Source organism: Strongylocentrotus purpuratus, unplaced genomic scaffold (genome assembly GCF_000002235.5).
Source record: "Strongylocentrotus purpuratus isolate Spur 01 unplaced genomic scaffold, Spur_5.0 spur5_contig_858, whole genome shotgun sequence".
Classification (NCBI taxonomy): Eukaryota; Metazoa; Echinodermata; class Echinoidea; order Camarodonta; family Strongylocentrotidae; genus Strongylocentrotus; species Strongylocentrotus purpuratus.
Window position 1 is genome coordinate 1490003 of NW_022145566.1, and position 19502 is coordinate 1509504.

At 39.7% G+C, this 19502-nt stretch overlaps 2 protein-coding genes across 2 annotated transcripts; one reads left to right on the top strand and one right to left on the bottom strand.

The window, feature by feature from the left end:
- Positions 1-1252: 1252 nt before the first annotated feature.
- Positions 1253-8629, bottom strand: LOC764696 (glycine-rich cell wall structural protein 1). The gene is made up of 3 exons (XM_030998153.1): positions 8144-8629; positions 4558-5652; positions 1253-3805 (listed from the first exon to the last, which is right to left on the bottom strand). Exons 2-3 carry the CDS (start codon positions 5633-5635, stop codon positions 3333-3335), a joined length of 1551 nt encoding a protein of 516 aa, XP_030854013.1. The 5' UTR covers positions 5636-5652; positions 8144-8629; the 3' UTR covers positions 1253-3332.
- Positions 8630-12599: 3970 nt separating this feature from the next.
- On the top strand, positions 12600-18556 carry LOC115929147 (transmembrane protein 168-like). The gene is made up of 4 exons (XM_030997483.1): positions 12600-12707; positions 15385-16741; positions 17140-17414; positions 17901-18556. The coding sequence occupies exons 2-4, from the start codon at positions 15477-15479 to the stop codon at positions 18446-18448; spliced, it is 2088 nt and encodes a 695-aa protein (XP_030853343.1). The 5' UTR covers positions 12600-12707; positions 15385-15476; the 3' UTR covers positions 18449-18556.
- Positions 18557-19502: the final 946 nt, after the last annotated feature.

The following is a 19502-nucleotide window of genomic DNA, read 5'->3' on the forward strand; positions in this document are numbered from 1 at the left end:
ATTTCACATCTTTGGAGTATGATTCATCATGGCAGATGCAAGTTGAGCATTAATGCAAGAAGTAGTGAAGTAGTCTTTCGCAAGGCCAAGATAACTGTTGAGGAATGGTTGGAAAAGAAGGAACAACAATCTCGAAAGAAACCAAGAGAATGAAGGAAAACATAAAAAAGGTGGAGAACAGAGGGAGAGAGGGCTCTAAAGAAACTTGGCGGAGCGGTGATACAAGAAGAGAGAGAGAGAGAGAAAGAGGGGGGGGGGAGAAGACAAAGAGAGAACATTAATTAAGAATCAGAGAAAATTACACAGGAAAAATAGAAGAGAAGAGAAGAGAGGAGAAAGGGAGATGGGAGTGAGGAAGCAATGAAGAGATCTGCTTTCTTTCATGTAACTTGACAAAAATGGAGAAAAATACATGTCCACGTATATGAAATGTTATTGAAGATAATGATGTTGTGCTGTTGCAAAGATACATGGAAATATAGTACCTTTCTGCGTTAAGAATTGAAGACACGTGGATGTAATATTCGAGGAGAGGAGATGAGCACGAGCGATGAATTATACATGCCTAACTAAACATGCCTTCCATATTTCAGAACAAAAAAAAAATATTTTTAGCACGAAATATCTAAAAATGCAAGGTCACTACTACTCGTGAAGTTCTTCAGTGGAAATTTGTTTTTGCCGGATGCAGTGATCCCAATCTAACGCTCGAGAATTAGGTGATGACAAGATTAGGATGCAATCACTGAGCACTAGGATCAGAAAGAGGCAGATTTGTCGAGCAGGAGCATGAGACATCATTGATTTGGGGTGGGTGCATGCACTAGCTGGGATGAGTATTCGTTACTCTGTCACTAATGCGAATCTTGTCTAGTAAAATGACATTTCTTTTTCTTTATAATGCTCTCTATACATCTTTTATTTCGTTTTCGCGCATTCCTTCTATTTTCCCCTGTTTTCCACGTTCTTCATCTCTTAACCCTCTCTCTTCTTCCCTTCTCCTCTCTCTCTCTCTCTTTCTCTCTCTCTCTTTCTCCGCTACCTTCCCCTCTCCGTCTGTCTCATTTCTTTCATTTCTCTAATTCCTTCTCTCTTCTCTATACTTCCTTTCTTTGACACCGTCCTTATACCCCCTCCCCATAACCAACCGTCTTTCTCTGATCAACTGACAACAACCAAATTGTGATAATGAGGTACGCAATTAAACTGCTTGTAATTTCGTATGAATTCTCGACACAATAAATATCTATCGTTTTAATTTCTTTATAAAGAACATTGATTAAAGAATCATAATATTATGTGAATTACAATAAGATCATCCACATACAACGTATGTGCAAGAGGAAAATGCCATATGATGGCTAATAACTCAATCCTGTGTTCATTGGGTAGCTACCCAATGAAAGCTATGCGTGTTCTAAATTAACATATATTTTACATATTTTTCAATAATACACGACTTTGCCTTCTCTAACAAATACATTACTTTAAAAGGCCCTTGATTTATTGTGGGTGTAAGTGAAGAGAATTGTCATTACGATCACGCTTTGACAGCACGGTAGTTTTCTCCCCCCCCCCCCTCCACTTAGCATCATACATGGATGTGTATACTATGTTCCTGTACTTTGCTATCACATTTTCTGTGTTTAACAACATGTCAGCCTTGAATTGATAACCAAAAGAAAGTTAATTTCCAGGTTGGGAATAAGATTTTTCGATAGGTCTGTACTTTTTTCAGTCGCTTGTCAGCCTTATTTAGATAATCATATACATTGCTATATTTACCAGGGCCGTTGTGTGGGAGTTTTAATTGCTAACAAGATATCGTAATTCTAAAAACGCTTATAATATGATAATGCCGCCTGTACATAAAAGTTGTTTTCAAAATAATTTCTTTTAAATTTAATCAGTTCATTTAGTTCTAACTTGACGTTTCGTATAAAATTAAATGTGATCGAGAGAAAAACCAAGAGTAGTAGTAGGCACATAGGCCTACTCATGATAATCAACATAGCTTTTAGCCAAATATTTATATAATATATATATATATACCAATTTTTGCATAGATGCAATGGTATCTCACACTAACAGAAAATCGGTAAAGCACATGAATTCACGTTAAATGTATCTTTTAACAGTTATTTGCATGGTCACATATTTCTAAAAACTGTACCATATACGTTGTCTTCCCTTATTAGAGTGAGGCACATATCAGTTTTAGACCATATATTACAGAAAGGGATTTAACATTTGCTATACTATTATGTGTTATTTGTGGCAGATGACGACTCCTTCCTAAAAATACTTAATGAAGTATAGTATATAGTATTCTCTTCTAAAAAAAAGCTTGCGTATATGAAGGATTGTGAAACATTAATTTAACTTCCCACTATCTCCATATTCCAAAGTAAACGAAATTTCAAGTGCATATCGACTATTATTTTTACAAAATCGAAACTCATAGCGTATTCAATCTCCAATCAAATAAATATTCCAAAAGACACTTTAGGGTAAAGAATATACATGTACAATAATATGTTGCTATGACAACCTATATGATATAGAATGTTCCCAAATGTTATAGTTAATCTACTTACACTGAATGGACAATAAATAAACTTCATAATATTAAAATACATCTTGGCGAAGGGTAGCATAATTACATTACATTACATTAAACATGAAACGTGATTTCCTGAGAGTGAGCGTACATTCCAACAGTGCATCTCATTAGAGAATCAATGAAAAATGGGCGTGTCAGGGGCGTAACCTAAAAAAGAATATAACATACTCTTGAATATAGTTTTCAGAATGCCGATTCACTAGAGGTATGTTAAGAATATGTTTACTCTGGAACTTTACATGTCAGTTAACATAGAATCTAACTTAATTTATTAGAATAGCGCCCGTTTATAGATATAAAAAGACAAGAGGGGGAAGTGCATAATCGTGTGTGGGCACTATTATATTCCTTTACGGGCAATATTATTTGCAAATTTGTGTTTTTTAGTTCATAGTAATTATATTGTAGGCATTGATTTCGAGATAATTTCTCCTCTTGATGAAGGAAATTTACTTTTTAATGTGAGTAAACCAGCAAAGCTTGAACAATACAGCTTACAAGAAAGGTGATCAGTCAGATGAAACGAAAGGTTATATACGAGATTCATCGATTAACTAAGAACTAGGAACAGTATATTATAAAAATGTCCATAATTATTTAGATTATTTTAAAATATCAAACGAAATAGTACTTGGTTCAATCAATCAATGTCATTACACAGTTATGACCACAAGTCGCTTACAGCCATAAAGTCAATTTAGTATAAACATCAGCGAGTTGAATTTTCTTGAAAACTCGACCTAGTTGACCTCCTCGTGTCTCTCCAATAATTTAATGCTTCCTTAATATTCATGATGGGTTTCATTTGTGACGACGTTGACGTTGATGGTGCCGACAATGGTAAAGGAATTTCATGATCCGTTGGTAAATCAGTATCTCTGCTTCCCCAGGGGTGTAAAGGATCGGAGAAAGTCAGAGGTTGAACCTGGCACTGGCCTTTGTACATGATTGCTAAGGTGGTGTCGCCGGTGGTACATCGGACTACACTTAGCACGCATTCGTTGGCGTACGTCTGGCCATCGGACCCGCAGATGAAGTCGAGTACGACAGGGCACGATGACGGACAGAAAGTTGTCGTAGGCGACGGCGCTATCGTCGGGACTGCAGTCGATCTCGGGATGTGTGATATTGGTGGTGTCGTCACCCGGCCTCCAGGTGCTTGACCAGCAGTGGGTCCTGGATCTGTAGAGAATTTAAAACATATTGAGTGATATCGACATGATTCCTTACAAGAAACAAAAATGCACACTGGTTTAAAGGTATTAATTAGCAAAGCTATATTTAAAGCGATGATATTGAAGAAGGCGGTTAAACACAACAAATTTTATAGGCTAAATACGATTTCAATGTCGATTGTCATCTCAATTTTTTGCATGTGTATTGCTAGATAGCCCGGTGGGGTCACTCAATGTGACTTCCGGACCGCATGACCGTTACCACAAATGCATATAACCCCCTTTTGCGGTCAATTTCAAGGACATTTTGTTTAATTTAACCCCCTTTTTTACGTCAAAACAAGGACAAAATCGTACTTTGGAATACCCCTATTTATAAGATTGTAAGGACACTTTCGCAAATTTACCCCTATTTTACCATATTTCAAGGACAAGACTCGGCTCCGAGAATTTTTCTTCCTGGTTTTCTCTTTTCCCTTCCCGGTTTTCTCTTTTCCCTTTTCCTGACCCCTATTTATCAATTTCGAGGACACCTGTGCACCCCTATTTTCTTTATTTCGAGGAATATTTTGTCCGCGGACATTGCTTGAAATTGACCCCTTTTTCCGCGATTTTGGTAACGGTCATGCGGTCCGGAAGTCACATTGAGTGACCCCACCGGGCTATAGTCCTCACATAAATATTGATTGAGATTGTGCACCTTGTTTATCTCCGGTTGAAATTAGGGTTTAAATAGAAGTACAAAGATTCAACATTTACCTGATGTTCCTGGGTCTGTGCCACCAGATCCTCCTTGTCCGCCTCCAGATCCTCCTGCTGTACCAGTACCCGTACCACCACCACCACCACCACCACCACTTGCACCACCTGCATCACCTGCACCGCCGCCACCACCACCACCACCACCACCACCACCACCGCCACCTCCGCTACTACCACCAGCACCACCTCCACCAACTCCAGTTCCACCAGTGCCTCCGCCTCCACCACCGCCTCCATTTCCTTCATTTCCTCCTGCTCCTCCTGCTCCTCCTGCTCCTCCTGCTCCTCCTGCTCCTCCTGCTCCTCCTGCTCCTCCTCCTCCAGTGCCGCTATCACCAGTGCCTCCGCCTCCACCACCACCGCCGCCTCCATTTCCTCCTCCTGCCCCTCCTCCCCACGTTCCTGTTCCTCCGCCATGTCCCCCTGCTTCTCCACTTTCTGTGCCACTACCTCCTCCGGCTCCCGCTCCTCCTCCTCCAGATCCACCATTGCCTCCACCTCCTCCACCATTTCCAGTACCTCCATCTGGACCTACCCCACCACCACCACCTCCCCCTTCACCTCTACCTCCACCGCCGCCGCCACCACCACCACCACCACCACCACCACCACCTCCAGTTCCTCCTCCGCCCGCATCACCACCACCACTTCCTCCTCCAGCGCCTCCGTTTCCCTTTCCTCCCCCTCCTTGTCCACCTGCGCCTCCTCCTCCTCCTCCAGTTCCTCCACCTGTCCCTGCTCCACCACCACCTCCTCCTCTTCCTGGATGACCTTTGCCACCTCCAGACTCATCGTCATCATCTTCCTCGCTCTCCTCTTCTTCGTCATCATCCCTATCATCTTTATTTCCTTTCCCAGGTCTCCTCCCACCGTGACCATGGTGACCGATTTCAGTAGCTCCTCCGACTCCATCTCCTCTTCCAGATGATGATGAAGGTGGTCGAGTTATCCTGTGCCCCACGTGATGCCGACTTTCCTCTTCGTCATCATCTTCCTCTTCATCGGCACTCACACGCACGATGGTTAGGAAGGCAAGTATAACGATGAAAAGCCAGGATAATTTCTTTAGTCGCATCGTGTCAAATGTCGAGGCTGTGAAGAGAATGAAAACAATTTATGATAAACAACAACATGAACAACAGTCCTGAGTAATTAGAAACAAGGTGCTCTTTGGGGGCAATGTTACCAACCGTTAAGTGTAATCGAAGAGCAATCATAATTTCATAAAAACATATATTTTCCGTGGTGATTGAGGACTAGTTAGCACCGAAGCAACTACAATATCCACGACATCAGACAATGTAGAATACAAATTATCTGTGAACATAATGGGTAGGAAATTAGCAATACCATTCCCGAACATGCAGAAAGCACAATTGAAGTTATGATTTCTCGAAACCGAAACATATCAAAAATTGTTCCTTTGAAGGCGTTCAAAATCATCGAATAATTTCTGTAAAAACAAAATAATTTGTAGGAGAAGTACCCTGTGGTTGTGATGTTTCACTGTATTGTCTCTCTCTCTCTCGTAGGAATGTGCTTTATACAATGACTGGAAATAACTACAGTAATGACATGCAAATGTTTACTACTGGACTTTATCCCCAATCTGTTGCCTTGACGATGGATAACTCTAATCAAAATTAGGAATCAGAATGGGATTTGGGATGGCTAAGAAGTTAACAATCGCATAATCTCTCAAGCTCGGGGATAGTGTTACCGGGACATCATGGCCGATATATATCTATTTATGGGGTTGCCTTGCCTACCATTAAAGCGAAATGTTTGTTACATAATTTCCTCAAATATTTTGTTCAACTTATTACATTTACAACGAAAAGGACAAATTCTTGTTTATTTTCTTGTTTCACCTATGTAGGATATTGAAGTAACTCAAGCAAAAGAACGTAAGTCACGTAAAACGTTAAGTTGAGTAACAATGCAAAATGAATAAACTTTAAAGTGGATGCTTACCCAGAGGTTTAATGTTTTCTCTACCGTATCATTTCTATCAACCTTTATTAAAAAATACTTCTATAAAAAATACTTCTCAATAAGACATAATATATGTTATACACATCGTTTTAATTTTTTTTACCCTTTTAGGCTTCTGTTTTTGCCTGATTAAGATAACTATCCCTTTTTAAAACAGGCAGTTTATGCAAAAATATGACAGCTAAGGTCTCTCGACCAGACAGGATATCATTGAGTTAGTCTGAAATGATTGACCTTCATACGAATAACATGCGGGCGTAACGATGGCTCGAGCAGACAACATAATTAATTTCCTTCTTAGATACTGCTTTTTTTCCTTTCCATTTGCAGTTTTTGTGAACATTACTGAACATTTTTGATGAATTCTCGATTAATAAATATTTTATGTATAGGGCTAAACTTTATTTTAGATATGAATATATTTGTATATAATGTATACAGTACACGCTTACAGTTGCGCCATGTGAGAGAGGGGAGGGGGATTGGGGAATCATGAAAAGGACTGTTGGTAGTCCTGAAAAAGAACTGTTAATTGGTAATCTTTCTTGAGCTCATTAGCGCCGGTTGGAGAGGATAGGTAGTAGGAGTGGCTCGACGATTCGAACAGGTTGACTATCCGTCGTCAGGAGTGACCAACCGGCGCTATTGTTTTCTCTATATAGAACTATAACCTCAAGAAAGATTCTGACAGTCCTTTGCAACCGTGCAACTGTAAGCCTGTATACTTTATATCTACATCACCATGCAAGCCGATACTTATAAGCAGCATCTAATAAATGAATTGCATCGAACTCTAGAACCTCTAAACAAATATTGTTTGAAATTAGCAAAATAAATTACCGTTTTGTGTTATCATTATTTGTTATAACATCACAGCTAACCCTAAATACGACACAATGTAAAGGAGTTCATCATATTGGTCCATGCTATCAATTTGGCATTCGAGCCCCAAAACTTCCCTCTTCAAGATATCTCCCCTATCAACTGAGCGAATGTACCCCCTAGCATGTAGGGGAAATTTAATCTTCATTTGGAAGAAATTATTCGCCACGCTATATAAAATTTAGCGATTGGGGACCGCACATTAATATGTCATTATAATGATTAGAATTCAGTGCTTTACAGAGAAATGGTTCAAACAATACTTTTGTGTAAACAAATAAATAATACTTTTTGCGTAAAACAAGACTCGACTCATCATCGAAATGATAACAATCTTAAATAGAGACTTCCTTTCACAATAATTCTTGTCATTCATGTCGCTTTTTGAAATGAATGCATGATTCACAGTAATAAACACGTTGAAACAATAGTATCCATGGTGTCAATTTCTTCGTGAGGAAATACTAAACTGGCCCAAACAGATCAAATTTTAGCGGTTAAACGGTGACAACATCATCATAACGAGAAACAATTGATATCATGTTGCCTTATTAAATTCGCACCCGTCCAATACCTGTAACTGAATTCCTTTCTAATCGACTTCATATTTACGTTTGCCTTTAAAACCATGCAGCAAGCGTGAGTTAAGATGTCAATGCTTAAAAAAATAATTATACGAAATAATTTCTCATAATTATCTACTTACCACTGTGTCTGATTAAAAAAAAATCCACCAGGTACCGACAAGAAGTTGTCAAATGCCTATTCCTCTTAAATCCTTCGCTCTATGGAAAACACAGTCCACGTGAGTAAACGTTAGTATTCCTTTTAAATCTGTGTTTGATTTCGGAAGAGAGTGAAGCTCAAAGATTTTTCTCGTTGTCTCTCACACTCTGTTCCTCGGTATGAAATATTGACGCATTAAGAGCAGTAAAATTAAGTTAAGTACTAAAGTTGACTTCCTCTTATGCTAAGCCGACGTATTATGTGATTGTGATCTTCCAAGCAGTCTTCAAGCAGTCGTCTCTATAAGCACAAGTCAACCATCAAGATCCACTTCCAATTCAATAATTGGCAAGCGGTTCGCTGCTATTTCTGGCCTATCATTAAGCTATATTTCCACATTGTTTGATGAACGCGCGTTTTACCGTCAGTCAGTCTTTGAACTTTATTTAGCTATTATGAATAAATTGCTTGTGATGCGGAGTGTAAAATGTTTTGGTATCGGGTGAAACTATAAGCTGAAATCATTGGATTGGTTCCGGTATTGAAGCTGACGATCTTCCCGGGCTCAGTTCCTCTGATAATAATGGACTTCAGTTACAGAGATGTGTCACATATCCGGACCTTATCAACACCCATGCATGCATTGTCAAAGTGAATCATACCGTTTTTCGGACTAAACCCCCACCCCTTTAGTCTGTATTTATTGCAGTTGTTACTGTTTTGGCTGAGATAACCAAGTTTGCACACAATTATTGGTGAGATCGTTCTCAGACCGACTGTCTGATGCACCGATATACAGTATTTAAACTTTGGGGGTTTCCTCGTAATGACGACAGTGGTGTAGCACAAACGTTGCACCCAAAGCATACAGTGGTAAAACAGAAACAGAAACAGAAACAGGGGGAGAGAGAGAGAGAGAGAAAGAAAGAGAGAGAGAGAGAGAGAGAGAGAGAGAGAGAGAGGGGGGGGGGGGGATGGGGAAGTACTGTAGGAATTGTTGAAGAGACAGTCAAGAGATACAACTTAAAGGTAGGCTTTACTACTGCAGCTAGAAGGGATTAGACCACACAGCGAGCCAACGAGGTCACTGTGACAGGTGGCTATCTCATTAACTCAGCTCTCATTTAACATAAGAAAAAGAGGATCATGGGGGACCAACAGGCACCAATTTGGGAAGTTTTCTATATAGAGGGAGCAAGTAGGTACAAGTAGGACGTGTGCCTTTAATTGCTAAAAGACCTTTCCTCGCATTCCTCGTGTGTGTGTGTGTGTGTGTGTGTGTCACCCCCTTGATCTAAATCACCCTCTCGGATTGCCACTGGATAACGACATAAAAGCTCAGACGTTGTAGGAATCAATGTGATGCGATGTTTCATCGTCACTGTCATTACCACCATTACATTCCTCATGCACCCTCAACATCGCCATAATCATTATCGTCACCCTCAACATCACCAGGCGCGGATCCAGGATTTCTTAGGGGAGGGGGCCCAACTTTTTTTTTTTTTTGCTCCCGAAAATTTGAAAATCGCGCCGGCCGAAAAGTCGTTCAGTGGGGGGGGGGGGGGGGGGGGGGGGTACAGAGCACAATTTTTTTTTTTTTTTTTTTTTTTTTTTTTGCTCCCGAAAATTTGAAAAACGCGCCGGCCAAAAATTCGCTCAGTGGGGGGGGGGGGGGGGGGGGGGGGGGGGGTAGTGAGCACATTTTTTTTTTTTTGATCCTCAAAAAAATTTCAATTTGCACCCCCCCCTTGAGCGCCAGGGGGGGGGGCCCAACCCCCCAAAAAGGTAAAAATCACGTGATTTTACATGATTTTTTTCTCAAGGGGGGGGGGCCCGGGCCCCCCGGGCCCCCCCCCCTGGATCCGCCACTGAACATCACTACCATCCACCTCCTCCTCATCATCATCACAATCCCATCATCGTCACCATCATCATCCCACCACCACCACCACCATCATCATCATCATCATATCACCATCATTATCACTAATACCATTGTTATCATCTTCAATATCAACATCTTCATTATCACCATCATCATCATAATCACCATCATCACCATCATCACCATTGTTATCATCATCTCATCATCATCATCATCATTACCACTATCATCATCGTCATCATTGTTGTTATCATCATCTCTTCATCAATATTTAAATTATCATTATCATTATCATCATCATTACCATCATCATCAATCATTTTTAATTATCATCATCATTATCATCATCATCATCATCATCATTGTTATTATCATCATCACTACTGGGCAATATCTTCATTATCATTACTATCAACACTGCTTAGCATCGTGAACAATGGAATAATCTCACTTTTTGTATAGCAACAAAACTAACTTCTGACCAGAGGCATTGAATAGGCATTGCATTTGACATTAGTCATATGGGCTGTTTACAAACAAAATTATTCAGCTGCTTTTTAATATTCCACACAACTCATTAATATATAATTTAATGCATGAATAATAATTTTCTTAAAGAAATGGTACTTATACTGATAGAAAGTTGCATTAACTCTACTGGGCAAATCAGTTTTCGTTTAACTGCCAGGAAAAGTCCATAACTACCATCAGCGTTGTCAGGAAAAGTATGCAATTATTTCAAGATTGGGGTGTTGTTTTAATCAGTTACAAATTATTGGCCGAAATTAGGTTGCTGTGTCATGAATGAAATACCTTAATCTATTTCCATTCCGTCTTTTAGTACTCGCCAATATCCCCATCATCACCGAGGGAGCAAAGAACCACACAATCTTGATTCTCGGTATTATTAGCATAAGGACCTTCAATAATCCTTGAGCAGTCTTCAATACATATTATTAAGGTTTTTGTATTATTCACACCTAAAGCGTAAAGGTGTCGTGATCGAGTGGATATGGCACCGGACTGTCGATCACAAGGTCCGCGGTTTGAGTCCCACCGCGGCACTACTGTCCTTTGGCAAGACATTGATCTACAATTGCCACAATCAACCCAGGTGATGTAAATGGATACCTGGCAGGAATTAATTCCTTGAAATGCTTGAGTTATACAAGAATCCAATATTATTAGTAGTAAGTGGTTACGGTATCGTGACCACTTACTACTTATAATATTGGGCAATGTGAATGAGAGAATTTCGTAATCATTCTTTCCACATCCTCACTATTTCATTCCTTTTTACTATTTATACTTCTTTTTTAAAACTATAAATTGCATGGTTTTTAACAACATGAATTTCCACATTTTGGTAACCATTGTATTTTCTTGTTGTTTTTTCTTTTTTTTCTTCTTTATCGTTCTCCTTCGTTTAAAGTTCTTCCCAGTCTTCAATACATATTATTAAGGTTTTTGTATTATCCACTCATCGGTTTCTTTATGACTTCGTGCTATTAACAGAAAATAGTATCAGTGGTTAACATTGATGACTAACGGTTAAGACACATGACATTCATGGTATTGGAAACAAATTATGAGTCACGCTTGAGATAATTTCATGCACATTATGACTTAAATAACATGATTTCATCGTGGTGGACACGTTGCTTCAAAGCCTACAAATTTACATGTAATTTGTCTGACTGGGTTATTTTAACTTAGGTTAAAAAGGAAACTGATTGGAAAGGAAGAACATCAAACATGGATAGTCATCCTTTTTTTAAATATTTTTCTTTAAATTGATATACGATCGATATACTCACAGATTAATAGGGATGGCATCGAGATGACTGGGGGGGGGGGGGGGGGGGGTGAGCTTTTGGCAAATTTTGAGATAAAATTCTGATACGCATGCTGTCAGGATCGGCGTTTGGGTATTAGGGATGAGGGGAAAACTGGAAACTGCCGGAGGGCATTTTGCTATCCGGCTCTTAGTCAACGATAATTTTAGTGTTTACATATTTAAAAAAAATATATATATATTCATAAGAATATTACTAGTAGACGCTCTTCTTTAATTATTTCCTCCCATCTCTCTCTCTCTCTCTCTCTCTCTCCCTCTCTCTCCCGCAGACCCAGTATTTCTCCTCTCTCGATCGTCCGACTCCCTTTTTAGTCTAGTAGGCCTATCAATGTGCCAAACTGAGATGTATAATGGTACTATGTAGGAGGTCGAGGACTGAACTGGGGTCCAGATAGCAATCACAGATTGCAGGATAACTCTTTGACGTTGTTGGAGAAAGTTAGAAGAACGTCTATATACTTCAAAGACGATTAAATAATAAACTATTAGACACCTTTAGTGCTACCTGCCTCCTTTTTTTTCATCTTTTGTTATTTGATTATTCTTATCATTAAAAATTAAAAACAAACAATCATATAACAACAAAATTTCTTACACCCCCCCCCCTACCCAAATCCCTCTCAATAAAATCGACTGAACGATGATTTAGTTTACAGCTAGCTAGAGTAGAGGACGCTATTTATTTTCACAACGGGAAATCCTGAAATCAATCTGAGAATGATTCTTGTGTATAAAAAAAAATGATACTTTATACTTGTAGTTATCAATAGACGGAAAATACAATGTAGATATTAGGAGGTAAGTACACACTGTGATGTATAAGTAGTATACTTTGGTGCCAAATATGATTAGAGTGGGTTTGATTACAGCTAATGAAAGAACTTGTAAATTTGAGCGTAATATTTTGTACTTGTCCCACTTGCTTGTTTTTACGTTGTTAATAATGTCACGCCCTTGTTCGCGCAGTAAAACAAGAATGAAAAGTAATTAAAAAAATACAAATAAATGAAGAGGCGTAGGTCGATAAAAGATTTTATAAACCTTTTATTCGATACCTTTATAGTATTTTGTTTAAGGTCTACTGGAGACTTGATGGCTTTAAATTTGGCACCGGCATATGATATTTTATTCATGTCATTGTCAAATTTGTAACTTGCAATTTGTAGACCTAGAGTAAAGGAGCCGGTAATCGGATAGACCGAAAGCTTCAGTCTCTATACCGTCGGTTGTTCCACTGAGACTACGTCTGGCTCCACTAGACCTCCGGTTATAGAGACAGAACGATCGCCTATGCCAGCCTATGTTGAAGATATCACGGCTAGATTTTAGCCGTTAGGCCCCTCCCACAAACATGAACAAACTTGCCACGGCCGTATTGTTATGCCCCCAAAATGCCCCAAAATGTCATTTTACCTCGTCCATATCCAATTTTACATTAGGCCTAGGCTATAATACATCGGTTCCACTTACTAACTTGATTGAAATAATCCGTTTAATGGTCCCTTTTAAGGAAATTATGGGTCAAAATCGACATCCATGTTGAAAATCTTGCAAGCCGTGTTAAACTCTCGCTGACGTCAATCTCATCCCTTCTAGTCTACGCCGAAGGCAAAATGATTATGAAGGAAAAACTGTGCGCAATCTACACGTTCGTAATGGCGTTATCACAGTTTTTCCTTCATAATCATTTTTGCCTTCGGCGTAGACTAGAAGGGATGAGATTGACGGCAGCGAGAGTTTAACACGGCTTGCAAGATTTTCAACATGGATGTCGATTTTGACCCATAATTTCCTTAAAAGGGACCATTAAACGGATTATTTCAATCAAGTTAGTAAGTGGAACCGATGTATTATAGCCTAGGCCTAATGTAAAATTGGATATGGACGAGGTAAAATGACATTTTGGGGGATTTTGGGGGTATAACAATACGGCCGTGGCAAGTTTGTTCATGTTTGTGGGAGGGGCCTAACGGCTAAAATCTAGCCGTGATATCTTCAACATAGGCTGGCATAGGCGATCGTTCAGTCTCTATAACCGGAGGTCTAGTGGAGCCAGACGTAGTCTCAGTGGAACAACCGACTGTATAGAGACTGAAGCTTTCGGTCTAGTAATCGGACAGCTCCAGTTTTCGGCCGATCCATTGGATGCATGGTAAAATCCCTTTAAAATCATCGCATAATAGCATATCACATATCCCACACATACCATACCATGCCAGAGTCACTGAAGAACCACATTTGCAATGGAAAATATATCCTAAAATATCACATTTTACTAGCGATGTAATCAGCGGTCCCGCTACCCAAATCTGAAAAATCGAGTTTCTTACGCGTGTATGTAAGAAATATGGGTACCATAAAATGAGCTTTATTTCAAGTAGTTTTCAGATTTAGAGCCCGATTTTGTGTTGGTCGCAAGCTCAAAAGTATCTCATCGCATGTATTAAATCAATGCAGCCGGACCCCGCCTCGCACACACAATGGCCCGAATTCACAAAGCAAGGTTTGAGCTCAGACCAAGGTTTGACCTCAAACCTCCTTTTGTTTCGCCAAACCTCCCTTTGTTATTTACAAACCAGGTTTGTAAATAACAAAAGGAGGTTTGGCGAAACAAAAGGAGGTTTGAGGTCAAACCTTGGTCTGAGCTCAAACCTTGCTTTGTGAATTCGGGCCAATATGTCTGTCTAATTCAGATTCCAACTTCCGATCACCGCTGTGCCTGTCTTCGGCCAGGCGAGCACCCGGGAGCTCCGGCGTGGGATACCTGCTCCGGCCGCTTGTGCGATACATCAGCGCGGAAATGCACGGCGCGCGCGAGCGCTTCCTATTGACTTTGTTCCTGCGTCCGAAAACTGGTTCGCTATGCCGATAACCGGCTCCAAAACAGTGAAAATTGAAACGAATGTTGTCATGGCAATTCGTGATTTTTTTCTGGGATTCTTTTTTTGTTTAAATAATAATAATATTTACTTCATGATTTGAACAAGAAATTATAATAAATAGGAAGTAAAGAGTCCAAAAAATAGGATTTTGTCTTAAGTGGCCGAAAACCGGGTCCTTTACTCTAATATTGTCTCGATGATTAGCAATATGTCCTGTTGACAGTTTCACTTTTAAACATCATTACAATGTGTATAAAATGTGTCACACTTCCTTCTTCTAATTTCTAGGCCTCCTCAAAATGAGATAGATCTAGTTTTACAAATGAGCTTCCATGATCATCATAATATTAGATATTTGTTTAGAACCCAATTTTTGATGTTTGATTTTATTATTATTATTATTTTTTAACAAAATGACTTTTAGAAAATCGTTTTAAAACGTGTATTCCACATTTCCATTAATTTGTATGAAGTGCTTTATTACATGTACTGTGCTAAAAGAAAAAAACAATGAAAATTATTTATAAAGACTATATTTCATTCAATTCCATTTAATAAATTATATTTTTTGTGTATTTCTTTCTTGTTTAAAGATGTGATCCATGGATAGAAGGATTGAAGGCTATTCTTAGACAAGTATCATCAAACTTCTCCATCGCTCAGCGTGTGAACTACTTGCTGGCTAATGACGTCTATCAAGTATTTCATCAGCCACTGTTTAGCCCTCCCCTTCCGAGCCATGACGTCCCTGAAAGATAGGTGCAAGCTACAGATCATCTCCATCTTAGATGGTATAGTTCTGTTTGCTGCAGTATGTATGGGTCTCTACACCTGCTGGCAGCTGACTGGGGATTCAACCATCGTCCTCCTCACTGGATTTGGTCTGCTCATCTTTGCTCTTTCCGCTATCCTCTACTACTACTTCGATCTCGTTGACTACACCCTTAGCTTCACCCACCTCTGGTATGGTTGCCTTCTTGGAATCATCTCCTTCATGGATGTTGGTCTCAATGAGGCGGCTCCTATCACCAAAGCCACGAATGGTCTTCTTGCGAGCAGTCTTGTTCTAAAGATGATCTGGTCTATCTCAGAGAGAGCTTGCGGCCAGACTGGCTACACATCCCGTCTCCTCACCACCGTTGAGAAATACGAATGTATTGGTTTCAGTATTGCATGCATGATCAAATCCACCTATATGGTCAGCCTGTGGTTACTGGTCATCGCATTTGCATTCACCATCGCATCTCTGCGTCTGAAAGTAGCTTGTGCCATCCCAATCCTCGTATTGTTTGTAACCTTGTCAGCCACCTTTTTTTTTCATGCCATAGAGGTTCCGATTAATCCATTTGCACTGAGTTGCTTTGCTGGTAGATTGCTCATCGATCCTGTACTAGACCTATACTTCTGTGGGTTATCAGTCTTGGAGAGATGGAACTGTCTCATTAATCGCAGTCACCTTATTCACAGACTACTCCTGCTTCTTGCCATAGCTTTTGAAGTTCTTTTCCTGATACTAGCAGGGGAAGCCACTCTGACTCATGAAGAATGGTACTTTGCTATCCCTGCGTATGCTGTCTTTGGCATCTTGTGGATCAGTCTTCACATCGTGTTTGTGATCACCACCTGGGGCTTCATCGGCAAACTGAGAGAGTGCAACCGCGCTTACCACGCTGTCAGCGAAGAAACAAATAAGAGTTTGAGTGTGATCATGGCCTCTAAAGGACTGCGCTTCTTCACAACCATATCACGACGATTGGTGGCATCGGCCCTTCTGAGCACACTGTTTCTGGGTGCAGTGATGTGGCAGAATCACAATGCAGCATTCATGGCTGGCTGGCTTATTGTGCTGACTGTAGAAGGCATGCTGCATGGACTTCTATATGAGCTGGCTGGAGCATTAGGAGGAACATGCACAGCATATGCTGTTGTTGGCCCTTCCTCATTCTGCAGGTAATTAATAATCACTATGATAGATTCATTAGTTAAGCGTACACACTTTGTTTATTTATGTTCACTAAATCAAAGATCGATCCTCTTTCAGTAAGCTGGCTATTACAGTAGTAGAGTCAATGAGCAGCAGCAGCTGCCAAGAGTAATTGTTGAAGTAATATAGAGCATACAAAGGCTGTGCATAACCGTGTAATGAGGTACTCGGGTACACTGCCGGCCAGCACAGCCAGGTGGAGTGGCATATATCGACAAAAAAAAAAAAAAAAATGGCGGCCGTGTATTCGAGTACTCGTGGCAGTTTTAGAGCATACCTAGAATGCATGTAGTGTATACTGATTTACAGGTCTCCATGTATGTCATGCAGCGATACATTAATACGTTCGATTCTTAACCCTCAGAGCTGACGGATCCGCAGTACCCCTTCCCATGACGGCAGCCGAAGAGAACAGCAACCGCTCCATGGGTCTCCTCAATACCATCCAACGTTTCTTTCTCCACCACATGATAGACATCTACAGTTGCGACTTTTCCACCAGCGGCCTCACCCTGGACTCCCTCAACACCAAGCTCCGGGCTTTCCTCTCTCGAAGCACGGAGGATGGGCCAAGGTTCGACACGTACCTACTCTACTACAGCGGACATGTTCATGCCAATGGTGATTGGGCTTTGGCAGGTGAGTGTAATAAAGGGAGGTAGATTTCATAGTGGACTTGTAGAAAATGGCATAGGTATACATGTAGCTTTCATATTCAATTTTTCCAAAATTGTCAGCCTGAAGAAAATGTTGAAGATGTCTGATCAATTTATTTAGCAATTATTACATACTTATGTGTCAGTGACAAACCTATTCTCTTGTAAGCACAAAGGGAGAGGACTGAAAGCTGTCGGTCCCCTGGTTGCCTATAATTACAAGCATACACATGCTTTCTTAGCAGTCAGATAAAACAAACAAAAAAACACTTGGCATTATTTATATTCCATTTGGTTTCCCTTTATTTTCATACCAATAAAACTGGAGTGAAAGCAAAAAAGTCAAAGCCATTTGCCACAAATTTACAATCCCCTTTATTGATTTATTTTAGTCTTTTCATTTGAAAACAAAGTTTTATAAATATTCTTTCAATGTATTACATTATCCTTATTTCCTTTTATTGTATAGACAATGGGGTGCTGAAGTTTGACCAACTGTTAGAACTGTGGTCATCCCTGGACCAGCAATCAGGATCAAGATTAATCCTTGTCACAGACACACCTAGTGGTGGTGAATGGCCAAAGCGAATCAAGAGTGATGCGGACAACTTCATCGCAATCCAGACATCCATCTTAAAAAAATCCACCGATCCAGAGACGGGAGTCACTACATCTGTAGGAGATTTTACAAAAGAATGGGTGGACTTTAACTGCACCAAGGAAACAGATATTTCATGGCATGAGCAGGGTCGGCGCACCAAGGCCGTGTATGCTGTATGCAGTCGTTGGAGTGAGTTCACGTTCCATCAGCCGACCGAGAGCGACATGGAAAGTCACTGGCAGAGTAACTTTCCCCGTACCACTCACCCGCTGATCAAGCTTCTACAGCTTCCTAGTGCGTTGGACTGCTTATCATTGTGTTCCGGTTGTCTGTATTGTATTAGACGCTGGAAACTGAAGTGGCTGCCACCAAAGATTATCAACAGTGGACATGGCTTCAAGTTGGTACAATCTTGAATGGGATTGGCCATGTCTATCTAGAGGTTTGGTTAAAGATTTATTCTTTTTTTCTTTTCAAAGAGGAGTTATTTCTATTTGTTTTCTTTTCTTTATTCCCCCCTCCTCCCTCTTCTAAAGCCTCCCCTATGATCTCGGCCGTGAAACGACTGATCGCCGCGAAAATTTGCATACATGTCAAGAGAAGTGTATAGAATACTATGGTTATTTCAATTTTTTGAAAAAATTCACTCATTTGCATATTTAGGGTAATTTATGCAAATAAGGTCATAAAATTCACATTTTTGCCCATAAATCAGACATTATTCATATTTAAGCATTCTTTTTCACTACATATATTTGTTAGACCATTTGAAATAATAATACAACACAAAAAATTGAATAACCAGGGTTATTCCTTATGTTATCTATTGTTTTGATAATTTCTTATGTATTTCTTTGTTTTTTTAACTTATGTATTTTATTGTTTTTGTTGTTTTATTTTATTTCCAACTATAATTCAACTATTTTGACCCCAAAATAAACACCTAAACTATAAACAAGACCTAATAACCAATGTTTTATCTCTTTATTTGAAAAAAGAGATTTCCATATGTTTTGTACACAAATCACAAAAATGAGCGATTTTCAGGCTGACATGCAAAGACAAAAGGACACGTGACTTTGTAATGGTAGGTCCGATTTTCAAAAAATTTCTTTCAAAAGATGCGCAAGACTTGAAAGAAAAAAGTCACAAAATTTCAGTGCAAGATTTTCTTGCGTTAAAAAATTATCGCGAAAAATGTTGAGGGGGGGGGGCTTCTAAAGCCCCCCCCCCCCCCGGGCTAAATAGGGTCAATGCCAAAATATCTTAATTCAGAGGGAGAGGGATGTGTTTATTAAAACATCAGTGGTACCAAAAAGTAAGATGTAAAAAGAATGCTTAGCATTAATATCATTTCTTCTGAAACACCATTTTGTATTATATTTTGTTTCCATAGAGCATGCAACATGATATGTTCAAAGGTAACAGCTGTACTTAAAAAGTGATGCAATGAGTTTGTGCCAATTTAAT

Bases quoted from the DNA above. Each gene is read 5' to 3' on its own strand.
- LOC764696 (XM_030998153.1), bottom strand. From the start codon at position 5,635: ATGCGACTAAAGAAATTATCCTGGCTTTTCATCGTTATACTTGCCTTC. The intron at 3,806-4,557 runs GTAAATGTTGAA...AATTCTCTACAG, and splicing joins CACAGACCCAGGAACATCAG to ATCCAGGACCCACTGCTGGT.
- LOC115929147 (XM_030997483.1), top strand. From the start codon at position 15,477: ATGACGTCTATCAAGTATTTCATCAGCCACTGTTTAGCCCTCCCCTTC. The intron at 16,742-17,139 runs GTAATTAATAAT...CTTAACCCTCAG, and splicing joins GGCCCTTCCTCATTCTGCAG to AGCTGACGGATCCGCAGTAC. The intron at 17,415-17,900 runs GTGAGTGTAATA...TTTATTGTATAG, and splicing joins TGGTGATTGGGCTTTGGCAG to ACAATGGGGTGCTGAAGTTT.